The 19,142-nt window shown below is 38.0% G+C and overlaps 1 protein-coding gene across 1 annotated transcript in view; it reads right to left on the bottom strand.

Moving 5' to 3' along the window:
• Positions 1-19,142, bottom strand: part of LOC109543567 (Down syndrome cell adhesion molecule-like protein Dscam2) — a 92,407-nt gene that overhangs the window by 30,141 nt on the left and 43,124 nt on the right. The window contains exons 3-5 of the mRNA XM_019913350.2: positions 9,646-9,827; positions 4,399-4,555; positions 2,527-2,793 (exon numbers count right to left, since the gene is read on the bottom strand). Coding sequence (XP_019768909.2) covers positions 2,527-2,793; positions 4,399-4,555; positions 9,646-9,827 — 606 coding nt within the window. The remainder of the gene's footprint in view (positions 1-2,526; positions 2,794-4,398; positions 4,556-9,645; positions 9,828-19,142) is intronic.

Here is a 19,142-nt window from a genome sequence, read left to right as displayed (position 1 = left end):
GAAAACACCAGCAATCTCGTAACGCATTGTACGTAAGATACTATACATCAGTGCGTGGAGTTTTCGATCACCGGTTTGCAATAAAGAAAACAATGTTTTTCCTGGGGCCAGCGTTTCGACTTGACTTTTTAGCATGCGGGTGTGGAAAAACAGCCGAAAAGCTGGGCTCTGGGAAAAGCTGAGTTTTCCTTATTGCAAACTGATGATCGAAAACTCCATTAGCGTATGTATAGTCTCTTACGTACAAAGCGTTATGAGAATGGTGATATTTTCCATCAAGGGTTTGCCAGAAAAAACATGTTTTGTCATGAAGAAAAACAGTGTTTCGTTTTTCGGCTTTATTTTTTAGCATGCTGGGCCACAAAATAGCCGAAAAGTTGGCTCTAAGAAAAACAGCGTTTTTTTTCGCAAACATTTGATCAAAAACTCCACCAACTGATGTACAGTCTCTGATTTATAATGTGTTCCGAGAATGGTGATGTTTTTGGTCGACGGTTTTCCGAAAAAAAGACAATGTTTTTCTTCAAGGAAGAAAGTGTTCATAGCCAAAATTATTTTTCCTCCACACGTTTTTTTCGCAAACCTTTATACGTATGAATCTTATGTATAGAATAGTTCGAGAATGATGGGGATTCAGTCAACGGCTAATTTTGTTTCTGGATGTAAAAAACTTTTATTACGAACCAAAAATGTGTTTTACGACAGCGAGATATTACACCATGTCCTACTAACTTAAGACTAATTTTACTATGTCGAATGCGCAGCTTATATAGCGTAATAATGCAGCATCGACATTTATCCCTTAAAATATATAGTGGTCTTCATAAGTGGTCATATAACTGGCTTGCGCGAAAAATAAGCAGTTTTTCTTCGGCCAATGGTTCAGCAAATTTTTTTTAAACTGCGGGGTTAAACCGTTAGCCTGCTAAAAACAGTGATTTTTTCCATAAATCATTGATCGACAACACCACCACTCTCGTAACACATTGTACTTAAGAGGCTATACATACGTTGATGGAGTTTTCGATCATCAGTTTGAAAAAAAAACACTGTGTTTCATGAAACCGCGTTTTTTGTAAACCTATGAGCGAAAACTTCACCAAATCATGTATAGTGTCTTACGTATAATGTGTTTCGAGAATAGCGATCTTTTCGGTCGACAGTTTGACGAAGAAAAACCAATGTTTTTCTTCAGGAAAGACAGTGTTCGTAGCCAGAATTCTTTTGCTCCAAACGTTTTTTAGCAAATCATTATTCCTATCAAACTTATGTAAAGAATAATTCGAGAATGACGGGGTTTTCGGTGAACGGTTTGCGCAAAAAAAAAGTTTTTCTTTGGACAATGTTTCAGCTCGAATTTTTATACTGCGGGGATAAACAGTTAGCGTACAAAAAACAGTGATTTTTTTCCATAAATTATTGACCGATAACACTACCGTTCTCGTAACACATTGTACTTAAGAGACTATACATAGGTTGATGGAGTTTTCGATCATCAGTTTGAAAAAAGAAAATACTGTTTTTTATGAGACTGGGTTTTTTTCGCAAACCGATGACAGAAAACTCTATCAACTCATACCATCCTACGTATAATGTGTTTCGAGAATGATGATCTTTTCGGTCGACAGTTTGCCGGAAAAAAACAACGTTTTTCTGCAAGAACGACAGTGTTCGTAGCCAGAATTATTTTTCCTCTAAACGTTTTTCCGCAAAACGTTATACCTATGAAACTTATGTAAGGAGAGTTCAAGAATGGCGACGTTTGGGTCAACGGTCAAAACACTGTTTTTCTTGCACCAGTGTTTCAGCTCGATATTCTAGTCTGCGTAGACAAAAAATAGTTTTTCTTCGACCAATGTTTCAGCCAATGTTCTCTCGTTTCAGCTCGATAAACGGTGGGGATAAACAGCTCGCGTGTAAAAAGACAGTGCTTTTTTCATAAACCATTGTCTGAAAACACCACCATTCTAGTGACACATTGTACGAAAGACACTATACATGAGTTGGTGGAGTTTTCGATCATCGGTTTGCAATAAAGCAAATACTCTTTTTTTTAGGGACCAAGGTTTCGACTCGACTTTTTAGCATCGAAAAGTTGGCTCTAACAAAAAAACTGTGCAAAAAAATGGCACGAGTTATGGGCCACCTCGTATAACAATAATGCTGACCAACCGCTAGTCCACGTGTGTGCCGATTCAACACTAATAAATTATATAAACCATTGACCAACCATTTTGTATTCCAGTCAGAGTTTAAATTCAGAGTTAATCAAGTATTGTCTAGAACTTTGTATTAATAAAAATATAGTTTTTTTTACCTTTCAAGAATTATTATTCTTAAGTCGCGTAAAAAGAACACCGGTTTTTCCGTAAGCCGAAGGTCGAAAACTCCACCAACTCATGTACAGTCTGTTACAGATAATGTGTTACAAGAATGGTGATGTTTTCGGTCAACAAATCTCGGAAAAAAACAGCAGTTTTTCTTGAAGAACAATAGTGGCCACGATGAAATGTAATCGTTACCTACCTGTAAGTCGATGCAACGTGCGACACGCGTAATTCTTGTATCCATCACCAGGGCCGGCATTGCTAATATACAGATCGCCATTGCCCAGGACCACGTATTTTCCCCCAATGTCGGTGTTGGGGTAGATGTTGATGTTGTCGTCCTGAATCCACGATGTCACCATCACATAGTCCGACACATAGTTCGGGATTTTGCACTTTAAAACTGCCGTATTGCCGGCAATCACGTACTCGTCATGCACCTGGATGTCGTACTTCTGCTTGATCACTGTGTAAATGAAATACCATTTTATAGAAAAATATTTATTAATTTGTCAGCGCCAATCAGACGGAGGCAAAAAAACGTCCTCGGTACGTCCCCTCTTGAAGTTATGCTTCAAAAAGGGATCGAGGGTATTATACACTTTTCAAGCCACGTTTCAAAGTCTTCTCAAAAATTGGAGAAATTCGCATTCAAAGTAAAAATGTGAGAACTGGAAGATTCTTTAGTGCTTAATGAAATGAAGCACAGCGAATTTTTCTACGAATTTTTGTTTTTGAATTAGGGATTTTTGACGAAATCTTTGGACTATCCACCCAAGCAATGCCTACATCAAAAGTCACTGGTTTATTCTGAGAAACAGGGCATATTTTGTACCGGCTGCCTTCTGAGCGATAAAACAGCAAAACGCATAAGCACGGAAAGCTCCTAAATTCCGCGCCCCTGGCCGATAAATTTCCCGCGCTGGAGCAAACTCCCTCCTAGCAAGTTCTAAACCTTTATAAATAGCCTCGTTTATCTGCCGGCTACCATAAGAAACTACTTTTGACGAAATTGCGGCGTTTGGCTCAAAACATCGCCCATCAAATCAACGGTAACGACATGTTGCTCAGAAAACGTGCTCAACTTGCCATTTCCATCGGAAAGCCACTGGCGCCAGAAGAATAATTACTGGCTGATAATTAATCACCAATGAAAGTGCAGATTAATAACCAAACATTCAATCTGCGAGAATGGGGGATCGGAGAGTTCAATTTTCCCAAACCAATGAACCCAGCGGCTTTTCCGAAAGGAGAACGTGAAAAGTTGGCACTTTATCGGGCAATTTGGCGTATTGGTAAGTTGCAAGGAATTGTCGGCACTTTAAAGAGACAGCCAAAGTGCGCTGTTCCCTAGGGAAAGCTTCCCATACGTTCGCATGAGGCACAGAGGCGGCATTTCTGCTGCCGGGATTGTTTCCCTGCTCTATTTTTACCTGCTGTAGACCCACTTTGCTCTTTTTCTCTTCACTAAATTTTGCCATTTTGAAGACACACCGACACAAATCTCTTTTAATAAAAGCGAAATTTGCCTGCGGCATTTAATAAAAATGTATTTCCATTTTCCGTCGAGGATAATCCGGCCCCCAGTAGAGACGGATGTTGATCAATTTGCTTACGTCAAAAATGTATTACCACGTTTCATTATTAGGGCCTCTTTTAACGCGCGGTAATTTTTCTGACATTGCCAGCCTCAATTTTGCGCCCTCAGCGACATTACAAGTAATTTCCAACCTTTGTCAATGTCGGAAAATGCTTCTTTTCCAGCATAGTTAAGCCGGCGACTTCATTAGCGGCGGCACAAGAAATTCAGGATGCCGTGGAAAAAATCTCATTTTAAAAGCCCGATAGGCTCCAATGGCTTCTTATTGCAGATTCTGCCCAATGTTTTATTAACCCGTCGAAAAAGTCGTAAAAATCGCAGGTTTTACAGCTCAAAAGTCTAAAGTCGCCTTCACTTGGCTGCAGCCGTAAAACTTTAAAGCACTTTTGGAAAACTTCGTGTCATAAAACCAATTGAAAGTCCTTCGATCGGGCTGACTGACTATATCAAGAAGAAAATGCTTTGTCTTACCTGCTTTGACATGCACTTCGCGACTTAGGACTGCGCCCAAAATGCTTTTCAGTTTGCATCGGTAGATGGCAGTGTGCACGTCATGCCGGTACCGATCATTGGGAAAAGGGGGAAAGATCAGGGAACCGTTTGGGAAGATCAGACGCAGGTCGGATATCTGAAAAAAAACTTTCCATTAGTTGCGTGTTTCAAAGTTTCAAAAAAATTTGATAAAACCCAAATTTAAAATAAGATTTTCGGACCTTGTAAGACGGTCCAAAATGCTCCGGGTTTCAAAGTTACGGTAAAAATTGAGGAATTTTGGGATTTAATTGTACATTTTCTGAATCGGTAGAACATTTTGTGCTAAATGAAACGCTTTTACTTCCCATTTACGGTTTTTTTAAGAAAATAGCAAATTAATTTTTCCTATGAACACTGTTTTTTTCTTGAAGAAAAACATTGTGTTTTCCGGCAAACCGTCGACCGAAAAGATCACCATTCTCGGAACACATTATATGCAAGAGACTATACATTCGTTAGAAGAGTTTGGGATCCTCGGGTTGCGAAAAAAAACGCACTCAAGAAACAGCGTTTTCTTTATTTCAAACTGATTATCGAAAACTCCATCAATTTACGTATAGTCTCTTACGTACAATGTGTTACGAGAAAGATCGTGTTTTCGGTCAATGGTTTATGAAAAAAGTCATTATTTTTTACACGCTAACTGTTTGCAGCTTTTCCTAGAGCCAACTTTCAACAGCCAACAACCAAGAGCTATTTTTCCCCATCCGCATGCTTAAAGTCAAGTCGAAACGTTGGCCACAAGAAAAACATTGTTTTCTTTATTGCAAACCGATGATCGAAAACTCCACTAACTCATGTATAGTCTCTTACGTACAATGCGTTACGAGAATGGTGGTGTTTTCAATTAATGGTTGGATTTCTATTTAAAATTTCTGAACTCATGCAGTCTACTGAAGACTGCATCAGTTCAGAAATTTTCTCAATGAAACTGCAGACCGCGCAATTTTGAACAATTTTCAATTTCCAGTTGCGGATGCTTAAAGGAAATCGAGAGTGTTTTGCTGATGGTAAAAAGTGGTCAGTTTCAAAGTTTCTCTAAAAATTAGAAAATTTTGCTATTTAACTGCGAAATCGAGTCTTTTCTACTCCACAAAACTGCATTAAGCATATATTTGAGGAGGTTTCCGTATTGAGTTACGATTTAAAAGAAGAAAAACCGTGTTTGTCCCGTAGACCCACTAAATATTTCTAAAATGACCTAAATATCAAAGTTTCGGTAAAAAGCAGGAAATTGTCGGTTTCAATTGATTTCTGATCTCATGGGGCGGTGTATGCTCTATGAAACCCTGTAACGGATAATCCTGCACGGTTTACTGTTTTGAAGTTACACATTTGTAAAAGAAACCGTGCGCGTTTTGCCAACATTTGTGAACCCATAGACTCTTCTACGCGCTACGCTCTATCACACTTCCTCAAAACCAATTGTCTAGAGTTTTTCACTTTCCAGTTACGATTTTTTAAAGAAAACCACAAAAATGAGGTGTGATTCAAATTTCCGTAAATATTAAAGAATTTTGGATTTTAATTGTAATTCTTTGGATCAATAAATCCATTTATGCTCCATAAAACTTATCTACAAATAAATGAGTCAAAACTTTCCTTTTTGAGCTGGCGTTTTTCAAATAAAACCATGACGAGAAAAGTTTCGAGAAAAACTGTAATCAACTTTCAGTCACGGCAAAAATTGAGAAGATTCGGGTTGGGAATGAGAATTTCCGAGCTTGTGGTCTGTTTTGTCTTCTATCAAAGAGAGAAACAAATTTGAAGCTCTTTTTTTCGAAAATACTGCTTTTTAAACGAGATGGTGTTTATCAGACTGTCAAGGCTTACACGGCCGGTCAAATCACATTTACAAACGTTTTTCCGGCTTTGAAGCCGTGGTCCATGGGAATTTCTTCATTCTTCAGTTCATTGAGTACTGAAGACTGCATGAGTTCAGAAATTTTAAATCGAAATCCAACCATTAATTGAAAACACCACCATTCTCGTAACGCATTGTGCGTAAGGGACTATACATGAGTTAGTGGAGTTTTCGATCAACGGTTTGCAATAAAGAAAACTATGTTTTCTTGGGGCCAACGTTTCGACTTGACTTTTTAGCATGCGGGTTGGGAAAAATAGCCGAAAAGTTGGCTCTAGGAAAACCTGCGTTTTCTTTATTGCAAACTGATGATCGAAAACTCCACCAACTCATGTATAGTGTCTTACGTATAATATGTTTCGAGGATGGTGATCTTTTCGGTCGACAGTTTGCCGAGAAAAACAACGTTTTCCTTCAAGAAAAACACTGTTCATACCCAAAATTATTTTCCCCTTAAACGTTTTTTCGCAAATCTTGATATCTATGAAATTTATGTATAGGATAATTCGAGATTGATAAACGGTTTGCACAAAAAAAACCTTTGCTTCGACCAATGTTTCCGCTAGATTTCTTAGGTTGCGGGGGCAAACAGTTAGCGTGTAAATAAACAGTGATTTTTTTCATAAACCATTGACCGAAAACGACCATTCTCGTAACACATTGTACGTAAGAGACTATACGTAAATTGATGGAGTTTTCGATCATCAGTTTGAAATAAAGAAAACACTGTTTCTTGAGACTGCGTTGAGACACTTGTCCATGGGAATTTCTTCATTTTTCGGAAGAAATTCCCATGGACCACGGCTTCAAAGCCCGAAAAACATTGCTAAATGCGAGATGGTGTTTGTTATGCCGGCGTAAACTTAAGGAAGCTTAACATCTCAGAAAAAAATAAATCTGAACTTCAACATTTTTGAAAGTTTCGCATTTGGTAGGCTCTACTCCGTTCTATAAAATGTAGTAACGGTTAATGTCTTAAAACTTTCTGTTTTGGAGTTGCGATTTTTTAAAAGAAAGTCGTCTGGGTATAGCCGACATGAAATTAGCCAAGTTTCAAAGTATCGGCGAAAATTGGGGAAATTCGGATTCAATATGAATTTTTCAGCGCTAGTAGGGTCCTTCGCGCTCTATAAGACGAAGTAAAGAAAATTTCCTTGATGCTTCCCGTTTTGAAGTTGCGATTGTTTAAAGAAGATCGTGCGTATTTTGCAGTTGTTAAATGAGCCAAATTTTAAAGTCGTGGCAAAAATCATGTAAACTTGAAGTCAACTTGAAAATCTGAGAACTGGTAGATTTTTTGATGCTCAAGTAAAACGAAGCAGAGCGAAATCGGCATGGATTTTTCATTTTTCAGTTACGGATTTCTTCAGTCTATCTTACCATTTTTGGTGATTTTTTAAGTTTCCAAATGGGATTAACACAGCCTTCAACAACGCAAAGAACAACAAAAAAAATTAACGTTCTAAACAGCGGCAGGTCCATGTTGAGACTTAAGTCCACTCCACGAAATTTGCAATTTTTTTGAAAATAACTGCCTAAACTTTGCAAATATAAGCGCACCATCAACCACTGGAGGCACTGAATACTGAGTGAAACTTATCGTATTTCTTGTAGAAATTTCCCCAGTAAATAATTAATTACATTTCAAATTCGCCCCAATTTCGAGTCCTCAGAAGCATCGGGAACCCGCTGAGCGAAATCTGGATGCGCCATTGGAAACTTTCCGTATGCCATAACATGTTAACGGTGAAAACTTAGCTTATCAGCATTCCGCATAAATAACTTTCGAATTTCCATTATAGCGAATTTCTTTGGGGAGTTGAAATTTAAATTGCCTCGAGGCATCTTTCAGAAAAATCTCTCAGTTATCGGGCGAAATTCCGCCATTTAATAAGCATGGATTTGGCAACAGTAATAAAATAATAATCGCAGCGAAACATTAGTTAGCGCTCTCCCAATGGAAAACATCACTTGGCTTCAATCAAATTAGGTGAACTGGGCTGGTGGAACCTATTTAAAGTGGGCCAAATGGAAGTCGCTCAACGGGGAGAAAAAAGTGGAAAAGTTCGCGCTCTAATGTGCTTTATGTGAAAGTTCGTTGCCAGGCATGTGTAAGCTCAATTCCGAAGTTGTTAATGAGGTTTCTTGTTATTCGCCTTTTGGAAATTTGAGAACACGTCCAGCGTTCCAACCTAATCAATGTGAGAAAAACAGACACGCCTCTAACTCCAAAGGGGGAAAAGAGCCATAAAACTGAACATTTTTATGTGGATCTTTCTGATTTTCTACTAAGTCCTGCGGTTTATTGCTCTTTACCCTGCTTTGGAGATGTTCATTTACCTCCCTAGTTAAACAGCTATTAAAATAATCACACTGTTTAACAAACAAAATTTATTTTAATGATTTTTGGAATTTAAAGAATTCCTCAAAAATTCCCTGATGATGGACTAGGATTGAAACTTTCAGATTTTGAAACAGCATTCTTGGTATATGTATTTAATGAAAAAGTGCGGAATTTTCTAGCTCTTTATGTAGCGTTCCGTACCTACATGTTTGAAAGATTTCCAGAGAAAGATGGGCAGGTTTCGAAACTTTCAGATTTCATCAGCGATCTTGGCCTAAGCTGTAGCTGTTTTGAGTTCGGCGAAAACATTTTCTCCGTGCAGAGATAATTAGGGCTCATCTATAAACTTCCATTTCAGAAATGCGTGCCCGATGACGGCTGGTTTTCGAAACTTTCATTATTTGCAGTCGCAATAGTTGCCTATTGTGTGTAAAATCTGTCAGATCCTCCAATGCCTGCTGTCGAGGCAATTCATTTGCATTAAAAAGGTCCTGAATGAAATTGTCTTAAAAAGCCCATTAATTTGGCAAAATCTTCAGAAAATGTTCTGATGATGATCTGGGATTGAAACTTTCAAGTCTCTTAAAGAGCACCTTAGTCTATTTGACCCAGAATTTTCAAATGTTCTGGCTATCTTGGTTTCGAGACCATACAATTTTATGTGGAAGGTTATTGATAACTTGTAAAGAAACAATCAATTCTGCAAATTTCCCAAACATTTCCTGGTCTCATTACGTTAAGTGCAGACTGTTTTTTAAAGCAGTTTTGTAAAATTGCCAAAACTTTCATGATCTGTTTCGAAAGCTTCCCGTCTACTCCCTGTATTATTAGCCGATGTAACGCCAAAACTCCCCGCTCTTTGGCTGGCTCATTGTCGACCAGATTAACTCATCTGGTCGACTACATTTCATATACGAGGGTGTCAATAAAACTTTGACACTTATGAGATTTTAAGCAAATTTTCGAAGGATTTTACCTGTTGAACGGCTGTTCCATCGGGCAGCATCCATTCGATATCGGGTGGGGGACTTCCATGGCCAGTGCAGTCCACCCTGCCTCCAGTGGCGGCCCCAAATTCCACTCGATGAGCAGGTTCGATGGTGAAAAGTGGCCCCTGAAGATCGGAACCGCTGCCCGACAATCCACCCCATGCGACTACTGAAACAACGTTTCTTTTACGGTTAATATTCACGAAAAATCCTGCAACTAAATTCGCCAACTTTAACCCTGTGCGACCTTTAATTAAACGGATGGGAAAACTTTGCCACAGCCAACTTCACGTTTATATCTCAAGAAACTTCAACGGTTCAAAATTTTTATGTTGCTGATTAAGGCTTAATTAATTCAGGAAAATTAATGGCCGTAAAAGTTGCCTGCGCTAGCAAAACTCTTGCGGTAAAGAGCTCCGACTCCGGTGTTTTCCAGTTGAAAGTCGTTTCCATTTCCATTGGAAGCGTCACGAATTATCGGAAAAAAATTTCCAAGTGAAATCCGGCTCAATATTTTTCTGCCTGCCTTTTCAACCCTGTGTATGGTTGAATAGTTCCCCAGCTAAGTACAATGTCGCTGCTTAAACCGACTGGAATCGATTCCAGATCCGAATTTAATTTCATGGCTAATCCATTATGTGCTGGCGAGGCCTTTATTCCATTTTTAATTTAAAATTAGCCCTGGCAGCTTATAAATTCCGTGATCTTGGGGAAAAATGAGAAATGGGAACCGGCGAGGATAATAATTGTAAAATTGGAATTTAACAGTTTTGAGCAAACATTTTTCATTCAATATTCGTTTATCCAAATGTTCACCCAAACTGAAGAGGGAAACAAGTATTTATAAAACGAAACAGAGGTTTTTCAAAACAAACCCAAATTTTAATGAATTATTAGGTCAAAACTTCAAAGACTGCTATAAATCTGGTTTGAAAGTTGTTTAGTTTGTACAAATCCTCCTGGCGCTCGTTTTTTATAAAATTCAAAAGTGTTAAATAGATTGGAAGTTTATGCAAACATAACGTTGGAATCTGATCGATTTCGCAAAATTTTCAAAAAAATCCTGCTGCTTTCGAAACGTTCATTTTGGATAACAGTAAACGTAGGGTATTTAAAACCACAACCCCGAGAGTTAAAACTTTCTTGGTTTCTGCCAAACTAATGCTTATGTAGGATGTTAACTAAACATCACTAAAAATTTTCAAAAAAATGTCGAAAATTTCCTGAGGATGGGCGATTTTGAAAACGTTCAGATTCAACATTTCCTGATGGTAAACCGGTTTCAAAACTTTCACATTTGATAATAGAAACTATGGCCAATTTAAAACGAACATTCTCACACTCCCAGAAGATTTTGCTTCGGCGAAATTATTTTTGGAAAATTGTAAAAAAACCGCTGATGATGGGCCGGATTCGAAACTTTCACGTCCCGTAACAGATACCTTTCCTTATTGAACGTAAAAATTCCGAAGTTTGAAGCGACTTTGGCTTCGGAGAAATTAACTTCCATGTAGAAARTTTTCAACTAAATCTCACTTRCAAATTTTGAATAACTGTGAAAAATTMTCTGATGATGGGATGCTTTCGAAACGTTCAGTTTAAATAACAGTAAACTTAGGGTATTTAAAACCACAATCCCGAGAGTTAAAACTTTCTTGGTTTCTGCGAAACTAATGCTTATGTAGGATTTTAACTAAACATCACTAAACATTTCCAAAAAAATGTCAAAAATTTCCTGAGGATGGGCGATTTTCAAAACTGTCAGATTCAACAACATTTCCTGATGGTGAACCCGTTTCAAAACTTCCACATTTGATAATAGAAAATATGGCCAATTTAAAACAAACATTCTCAGACTCCCAGCAGATTTTGCTTCGGCGAAATTATTTTTGGAAAATTGTAAAAAAATCGCTGATGATGGGTCGGATTCGAAACTTTCACGTCCCATTACAGATACTTTTCCTTATTGAACGTAAAAATTCGGAAGTTTGTTGCGACTTTGGCTTCGGAGAAATTAACTTCCATGTAGAAAGTTTTCAACTAAATCTCACTTAAAAATTTTGAAGAACTGTCAAAAATTTTTTGACTATGAGCAGCGTTCGAAACTTTCAAATTCTCAAATATGTAACGCAAAAATCCTGAGGTATTCACAAGAAACCCGTCTTTGTTTCAGCGAGATAATTATTTGTGTAGAAAGTCAACTAAACCTCACTTGGAAGCATGTAAATTTCGCAAAATACTAAAATTTGCCTGATGATGAATCCGTTTTAAAACTTTCCGGGTTTAGATCGGCAACCTTTGCTTGTCAAATGCGCAAGAGGCTAGATTTTAAAGAACTTCATTTCTATTCAGAATGTTATTCAAACATTTGTTAGAAACGTGATCGAATTTGAAAAAACGGCAACCATGTCCTGATGATGAGCCGGTTTCGAAACTTTCAGCTTTAATAACATAAATATTGACATAATTTAAGCAATATTCCTGAAAGTCTTGACGGCTTTTGCTTGGGAGAAATCAATTTTTTGTATAAAGTTAACGCAATATCACTGTGAAATTTTGCAAGAATGTCAAAAAATATCTGATGATGAGTGAATTTCGAGACTTTGAGATTCCGTAGCGGATGATTCCGCCTGTTTAACGCAACAATTCGGAGTCTTGGTTTCAGTGAAATTATTTTTTTTGTAGAAAGTTTATTAAATCTCACTTAAAAACTGTATGCATTTTGAAAATTCGCCTGATCGATGAATATGTTTGAAAACTTTCCGATTTCCGATGGGCAGCCTTTGCTTAATTTGGGCAAAATCCCAAATATGCAAATGGGCTGATTTTGAAAAAAGTATATCCAAACACCTTCGGCGTCTGAGACATCAATTTTTATGCAGAAACATTACAAAATCTCACTGGGAAATTTTGAAGAATTTTTAAAAATTTCTGATTATGGGCCGGATTCGAAACTTTCACGATCAATAACAGAAACTTTGGCCCATTTAAAATAAGAATCCGCAGAGTCCAAGCACCTCTGGCTTGGGATAAATTAATTTTTCTGCAGAGTGGTCTGGAGCTAAACCTCACCATTTTGGAAAAAAACGTAAAAAAATCCCTGATAATGGACCTGATTCGAAACTTTCACGTTCGATAACAGAAACCTTGCCGTACTCAACGCAAAAATCCTCAAGGTTGAAGCGGCTTTGGTTTCGGAGAAACTTCATGTTTTTCCTGAAGTTTCTTCCGAACCAGACGTTTTCCTAAGCTGAGCAAAGACCCATCAATGGAATCCGGAAAAATCGCTGCGATTTTGTGACGCATTATGCAGATTCCGCTTCAATTCCGGGCCATCCATTCAAATTCGATCAGATGCCGATGGTAAAAATGGGCACCGGAAGTGGAAAGGGGCGTGTCGACTGTGTCGACGGAAACCGATCTATTGTTGAAATCTTTTCGATTTCTGGAATTTTCCTCGATTTGCAACAATCCACCCTCTGTCTTGGATCAGTTCGGTCTGCTTAGAATCGCGCAAATGTGAGTAAAATGCGAATATCGTTTGCCTGAATGTATGGCCTGCAAAACCCCGCACGGGATAATAAATATTTCCGGTCTGACTGGAGATTCCTGCAGGAAGCGATTCATCAGCACGCGTATGATATTGGAAATGGCCATCTTATAAATAATATTTCAGCAGCTGATCATAAACATCTATTGGTGGAAGATGGGGGCCTAAAGATGCGGCAGAAATATATTTTATATACTAGAACGCTTAGTTTGTAAAATTTCAAAATGGTCCGATAGTTCTAGTGCAAATCCTGCCAAAAAATGACTAAATTGGAACCTGGAAATCCTGTTTTCATCACATTTGAGCACAATAAGACTGGATAGAGGCCGAATTAAGCGTGGAAAGTTGTGTAGTCGCATAACAACGCACATAAATGATGGCTGCTGGCAAAACATGTGCCCCGATAGCCGAGCTTGGAACATGCCAAACGGCCCATTTTACCACAATTTGGCACAGCTTGAACCCATCCCCTAATTAGATTATCCTTATCGTTAATTTCAGCTGGAAAAATCATCTCGGTCGCATTAATCTGGTTCATAAGTGGACACACATTCGGGCTCTCTTCAACGCATGCTTCATTTATCCACAGTATGTTAAACTTCCTCACTCAAGCTGCCAAAGGAACAACGAAAAAGAGTTCAAAAATATATCTTCCTTCAGTAAATTTCAGCAAACAGCCACGATTTTACTACAGTTTATAAAAAACCCGTAGTTTTGCCTTGAAAGGTATTCAGAGAAGTTTGTCACTGAAAAACCATTGGCACAATGGAATCGGTGTGGGGCGCGCCTTCCATTATTCCCATTAAACAATGGATGTTAGATACTCTGGCAATGGAGGTGGAATAATGCGTGAAGACAACAATTAATAATTAGGTGCGCCATTGTGCTCGTGATGGTAATATTAATGGGCTTATTATGAGGAGGATATGTGTGGGGCCTATTGGGAGGCTTCTCACCGGGAAAACTATGCATTGAAATTGAAAAATTGTAGCTAAACAACTGAAAGTTCTAAACATTTCCAGCTTCTGCCATTTTATTGAGCAATTAAGCTTTTATAAAATAGTTAGAAAATTTTTCACTGAATTAATTTTAGCGCCTGCCGAACACATGCGGTTTCTCGAAACATTCAAGTCACAATTTCTATACCATTTCTCATTGTACAGTTTTTGTAGAGCACAAAACGCACTACAAACCCTGAAACTGACACATTGATAGCAAGTTTACCCGATTTTCACCTATTTTTAGCATTAATTTATAGAGCATAGAAGACACTACAAGCCCTCAAATTTGCAGTTCAAAGGCAAATTGTCTCAATCTTAACAGAAACTTTAAAACCTGACTGGATCCAATAGCTGTAGAACACACTTGGTTTCCTCTAAAAAATCGAAACTCAAAAAAACATAACTTCTAAACTATTTTTTGCTTTGCGAATTGATAAGGAAGAAAAGGCGCTTCAAGTCCCCAATATTCAGGCAATTTTGACCACTTTTTACAGAAATTTTAAAAATTGACTACGTGCAACGCTGTGGAATGTACACGGTTTCTTCTAAAAAATCGGAACTCAAGAATTACAACCTCCCCTCTGTGCAACTTTTCGTTAAGCTGCTGCATAGAGTGCAAAAGTCACTACAAGTCGTTAAACTGGCACTTCGAAGACAAGTTTTCCCAATTCCTTCAGAAACTTGACTAGATCCAACGGCTGTAGAACACACATGGTTTCCTCTAAAAAATCGAAACTCAAAAAAAACTTCTGTACTATTTTTTTGCTGTGCCAATTGATAAGGAACAAAAGGCGCTTCGAGTCCTCAATCTTCAACTTTGAAGGCAATTTTTCCCACTTTTTACAGAAAATTTCAAACTTGACAAGCTTCAAAGCTGCAGAATGCAAATGGTTTCATTCAAAAAATCGTAACTCAAAAATTACAACCTCTATGCAACCTTTCGTTGCGCTGCTGTGTAGAGCGCAAAAGTCACTACAAGTTATGAAACTTGCACTTCGAAGACAAGTTTTCCCAATTTTTACAGAAACTTTGAAACCTGATTGGATCTTACAGCTGTAGAACACACATGGTTTCCTCTAAAAAATCGAAACTCAAAAAACAAAACATTTGAGCTATTTTTTGCTGTGCCAAGTGATAGTGAAAAAAGGCGCTACAATTCGCCAATCCGCCAATCTTTAACTTGGAATGCTATTTTTCCCACTTTTTGCAGAAACTTTCAAACTTGACTAGATTCAAAGCTGCATAATGCATACGGTCTCTTCTAAAAAATCGTAACTCAAAAATTATAACCTCTATGCAACTTTTCGTTGCACTGCTGTATAGAACGCAAAAGTCACTACAAGTTGTGAAACTGGCACATCGCAAACAAGTCTTCCTAATTTTTACAGAAACTTTGAAACTTGACTAGATCCAACAGCTGCAGAACACACAGGGTTTCAGCAAAAAAATCGAAACTCAGAGAACAAAACATGTATACAATTTTTTTGGTTTGACAATTGATAGGGAACAAAAGGCGCTACAAGTCCTCAATCTTCAACTTTGAAGGCAATTTTTCCCACTTTTTCCAGAAACTTTCAAACTTGACTGGATTCAAAACTGCAGAATGCACACGGTTTCTTCTAAAAAATCGTAGCTCAAAAATTACAACCTCTATGCAACTTTTCGTTGCACTGCTGTATAGAGCGCAAAAGCCACTACAAGTAGTGAAACTTGCACTTCGAATACAAGTTTTCCCAATTCTTACAGAAACTTTGAAACTTGACTAGATTCAACAGCTGTAGAACACACATTGTTTCCACTAAAAAATCGAAACTGAAAAAACAAAACTTGCATACTGTTTTTTGCTTTGCCAATTGATAGGGAACAAACGGCGCTACAAGCCTCCAATCTTAAACTTTGAATGCAAATTTTCACACTTTTTACGGAAACTTTCAAACTTGACAAGATTCAAAGCTGCAGAATGCACTTGATTTCTTCTAAAAAATCGTAACTCAAAAATTACAACCTCTATACAACTTCTCGTTACTCTGCTGTATAGAGCACAAAGTTACTACAAGTTCTCACACTAGCACTTCAAAGACGGATTTTTCCAATTTTTACAGCAACTTTCAAACTTTACTAGACTCAATAGCTGCAGAACATACACGTTTTCCTCAAAAAAATTAGAACTCGAAAGCCAAAACCTCTTAGCTATTTCCTGCTTTGCCATTTGGGGGGCAGAAAAGGTGCTACAAGGTGTGAAATTTGCAGATTGAAGGCAAATTTAGCCAATTTTTACAGAAGCTTTGAAACCTGACTAGACTCAATAGCTGTAGAACACACACGGTTTCTGCTAAAAAACTACAAGTCATTACATTTAATACAGCACAAATGTTCCTACAAGTTGTGAACCTTGCAATTTGAAGACAAGTTTTCCCAATTTTTACAGAAACTGTGAAACCTGACTAGAGTCAACAGCTGTAGAACACACATGGTTTCTTCTAAAAAATCGAAACTCAAAAAACAAAACTTCTATACTATTTTTTGCTTTGCCAATTGATAGGGAACAAACGGCGCTACAAGTCGCTAATTTTCAACGTTGAAGTCAATTTTTCCCACTTTTTACAGAAACTTTCAAACTTGACTCGATTCAAAGCTGCGTAATGCACACGGTTTCTTCTAAAAAATCGTAACTGGAAAATTACAACCTCTATGAAACTTTTCGTTGCGCTGCTTCATAGAGCGCAAAAGTCAGTACAAGTCATCAAATTGGCATTTCGAAGACAAGTTTTCCCAGTTCTTACAGAAACTTTGAAACTTGACTAGATTCAAAGCTGCATAATGCACACGGTTTCTTCTAAAAAATCGTAACTCAAAAATTACAACCTCACCTCTGTGCAACTTTTTGTTGCGCTGCTTCATAGAGCGCAAAAGTCAGTACAAGTCATCAAACTGGCACTTCGAAGACAAGTTTTCCCAATTTTTACAGAAACTTTGAAACTTCACTAGATTCAACAGCTGTAGAACACACATTGTTTCCACTAAAAAATCGAAACTCAAAAAGCAAAACTTGCATACTATTTTTTGCTTTGCCAATTGATAGGAAACAAAAGGCGCTACAAGCCTCCAATCTTAAACGTTGAATGCAAATTTTCCCACTTTTTACGGAAACTTTCAAACTTGACCAGATTCAAAGCTGCCCTTGGTTGCACACGGTTTCTTCTAAAACATCGTAACTCAAAAGTTACAATCTCTATACAACTTTTCGTTACTCTGCTGTATAGAGCGCAAAACTCACTACAAGTTCTCACACTAGCACTTCGAACACAGATTTTAGAAAATTTTTACAGCAACTTTAAAACTTTACTAGACTCAATAGCTGCAGAATATACACGTTTTCCTCTAAAAAATTAGAACTCGAAAGCCAAAACCTCTAACCTATTTCCTGCTTTGCCATTTGATAGAGCAGAAAAGATGTTACAAGGTGTGAAATTTGCAGATTGAAGGCAAATTTAGCCAATTTTTACAGAAGCTTTGAAACCCAATAGCTGTAGAACACACGCGGTTTCTGCTAAAAAATTACAAGTCATTACATTTAATACAGCATAAATGTTACTACAAGTTGTGAAATTTGCACTTTAAACCGAAATTTTCCCGATTTTTACCGGAACTTTGAAAAGTGTTTTTCAAATGTAGTTTTGAATTTTTTAAGCATATTGTCCCCTACTAACAAGGTGTTAAACTTGCTCTTCGCCTCTTCCTCGTAATGGAGGACCGATTTCCTAGCAGAGCTTACGTGCGCGACCATAAAAAATTTGAAAAATTAACCCCCCAATGCCACTAACCCTTTTATGGACATAAAAAGCGCCGCCGGAATGAATAATAAAACGCAGAAAAGTGATGCCATCGGATAGGAGACGATAATGCATGCTAATGTGCTCCCGTTCATATCGATGTCGCTGCTGAGTGCTCCAGTTATTTACGACAATTTAGCACGCCATCCATAATACCGCACCAAATGACTCCTTTCTTCCCCGGAGTTATGTTTAGGGAGCTGCGCGAAAAGAACGGAATTGAAATTTTATCTTGGCCGTTTTCACTCAACAAGCGAACAACCAAACCAGCTAATTAAAAACGCCGTGCAGTTGGTGTGCGTCCGTGTTTTTTGGCGGGTTAACATGGAAACCGCAAGATTTCGCTGACGTCAGGCTGCTGGGTAGGGACGGTTTGCACACAAAAACCTCACATTGTTCACGTGAGGCAGTAAAGCCGCTTTTGCGGTTCATTTTTGCACCGCAGCTAATTATCGCATGTTCCATATATTACATGCTGTGTGTTTCTATTGTATGCCATTCCTTTACCTTTATATACGACTCGGGAGTATGAGTTTCTAATTAGGAGTTTTTAACGGAATTTACTGCCGAGGATTGAAACTTTTGTTTGTGCATGCAGCCAGGAGCGTTTATTTAACTGTTCGTATCCCGGCTTTACTGGCTGGACTTCAACGATGTGGCTGAGGTTAATTGGAAACTTTCATTCAACTGCGGTTTTCTTCAAAGCCTTTTTGAGAGCAAGTGTGGTAGTTTTTTGCTTTCGGCTTAGATTAGATTTGCTCTCTCTCAATCCTAATTGTGTGTCGAGTTTCAGCTTCGTATTTCGTCTCCGCAATGCTGAAATTGGAAACTTTGCCTTATGGAAATCAGGTCGCAGTCCAAATAAAATGCAAATGTATGCGCAAATGTGCAACGTGCATATACGTGCTGCATCCTAATCACTCGGGGCTATGAAACAGATGCCATAAATTAGGAGGAATCTGAACATTTAATGCTTATATTTTTATTTGCATACTGAAAATGGGGTGATGTTCACGTGTTGGTTGCATGTGTTGGTCGCGCGAATTATAAGCCTGTTTGGCTGCAATAAAGGCGAACAGTTCGGTTGCCAAGCCTACCGC

The sequence above is a fragment of the Dendroctonus ponderosae genome, unplaced genomic scaffold (genome assembly GCF_020466585.1).
Source record: "Dendroctonus ponderosae isolate FM_Combo_2020 unplaced genomic scaffold, Dpon_F_20191213v2 Dpon_F_20191213_10, whole genome shotgun sequence".
In the NCBI taxonomy this organism is placed as follows: Eukaryota; Metazoa; Arthropoda; class Insecta; order Coleoptera; family Curculionidae; genus Dendroctonus; species Dendroctonus ponderosae.
This window is presented reverse-complemented; position numbering and strand designations above follow the sequence as displayed.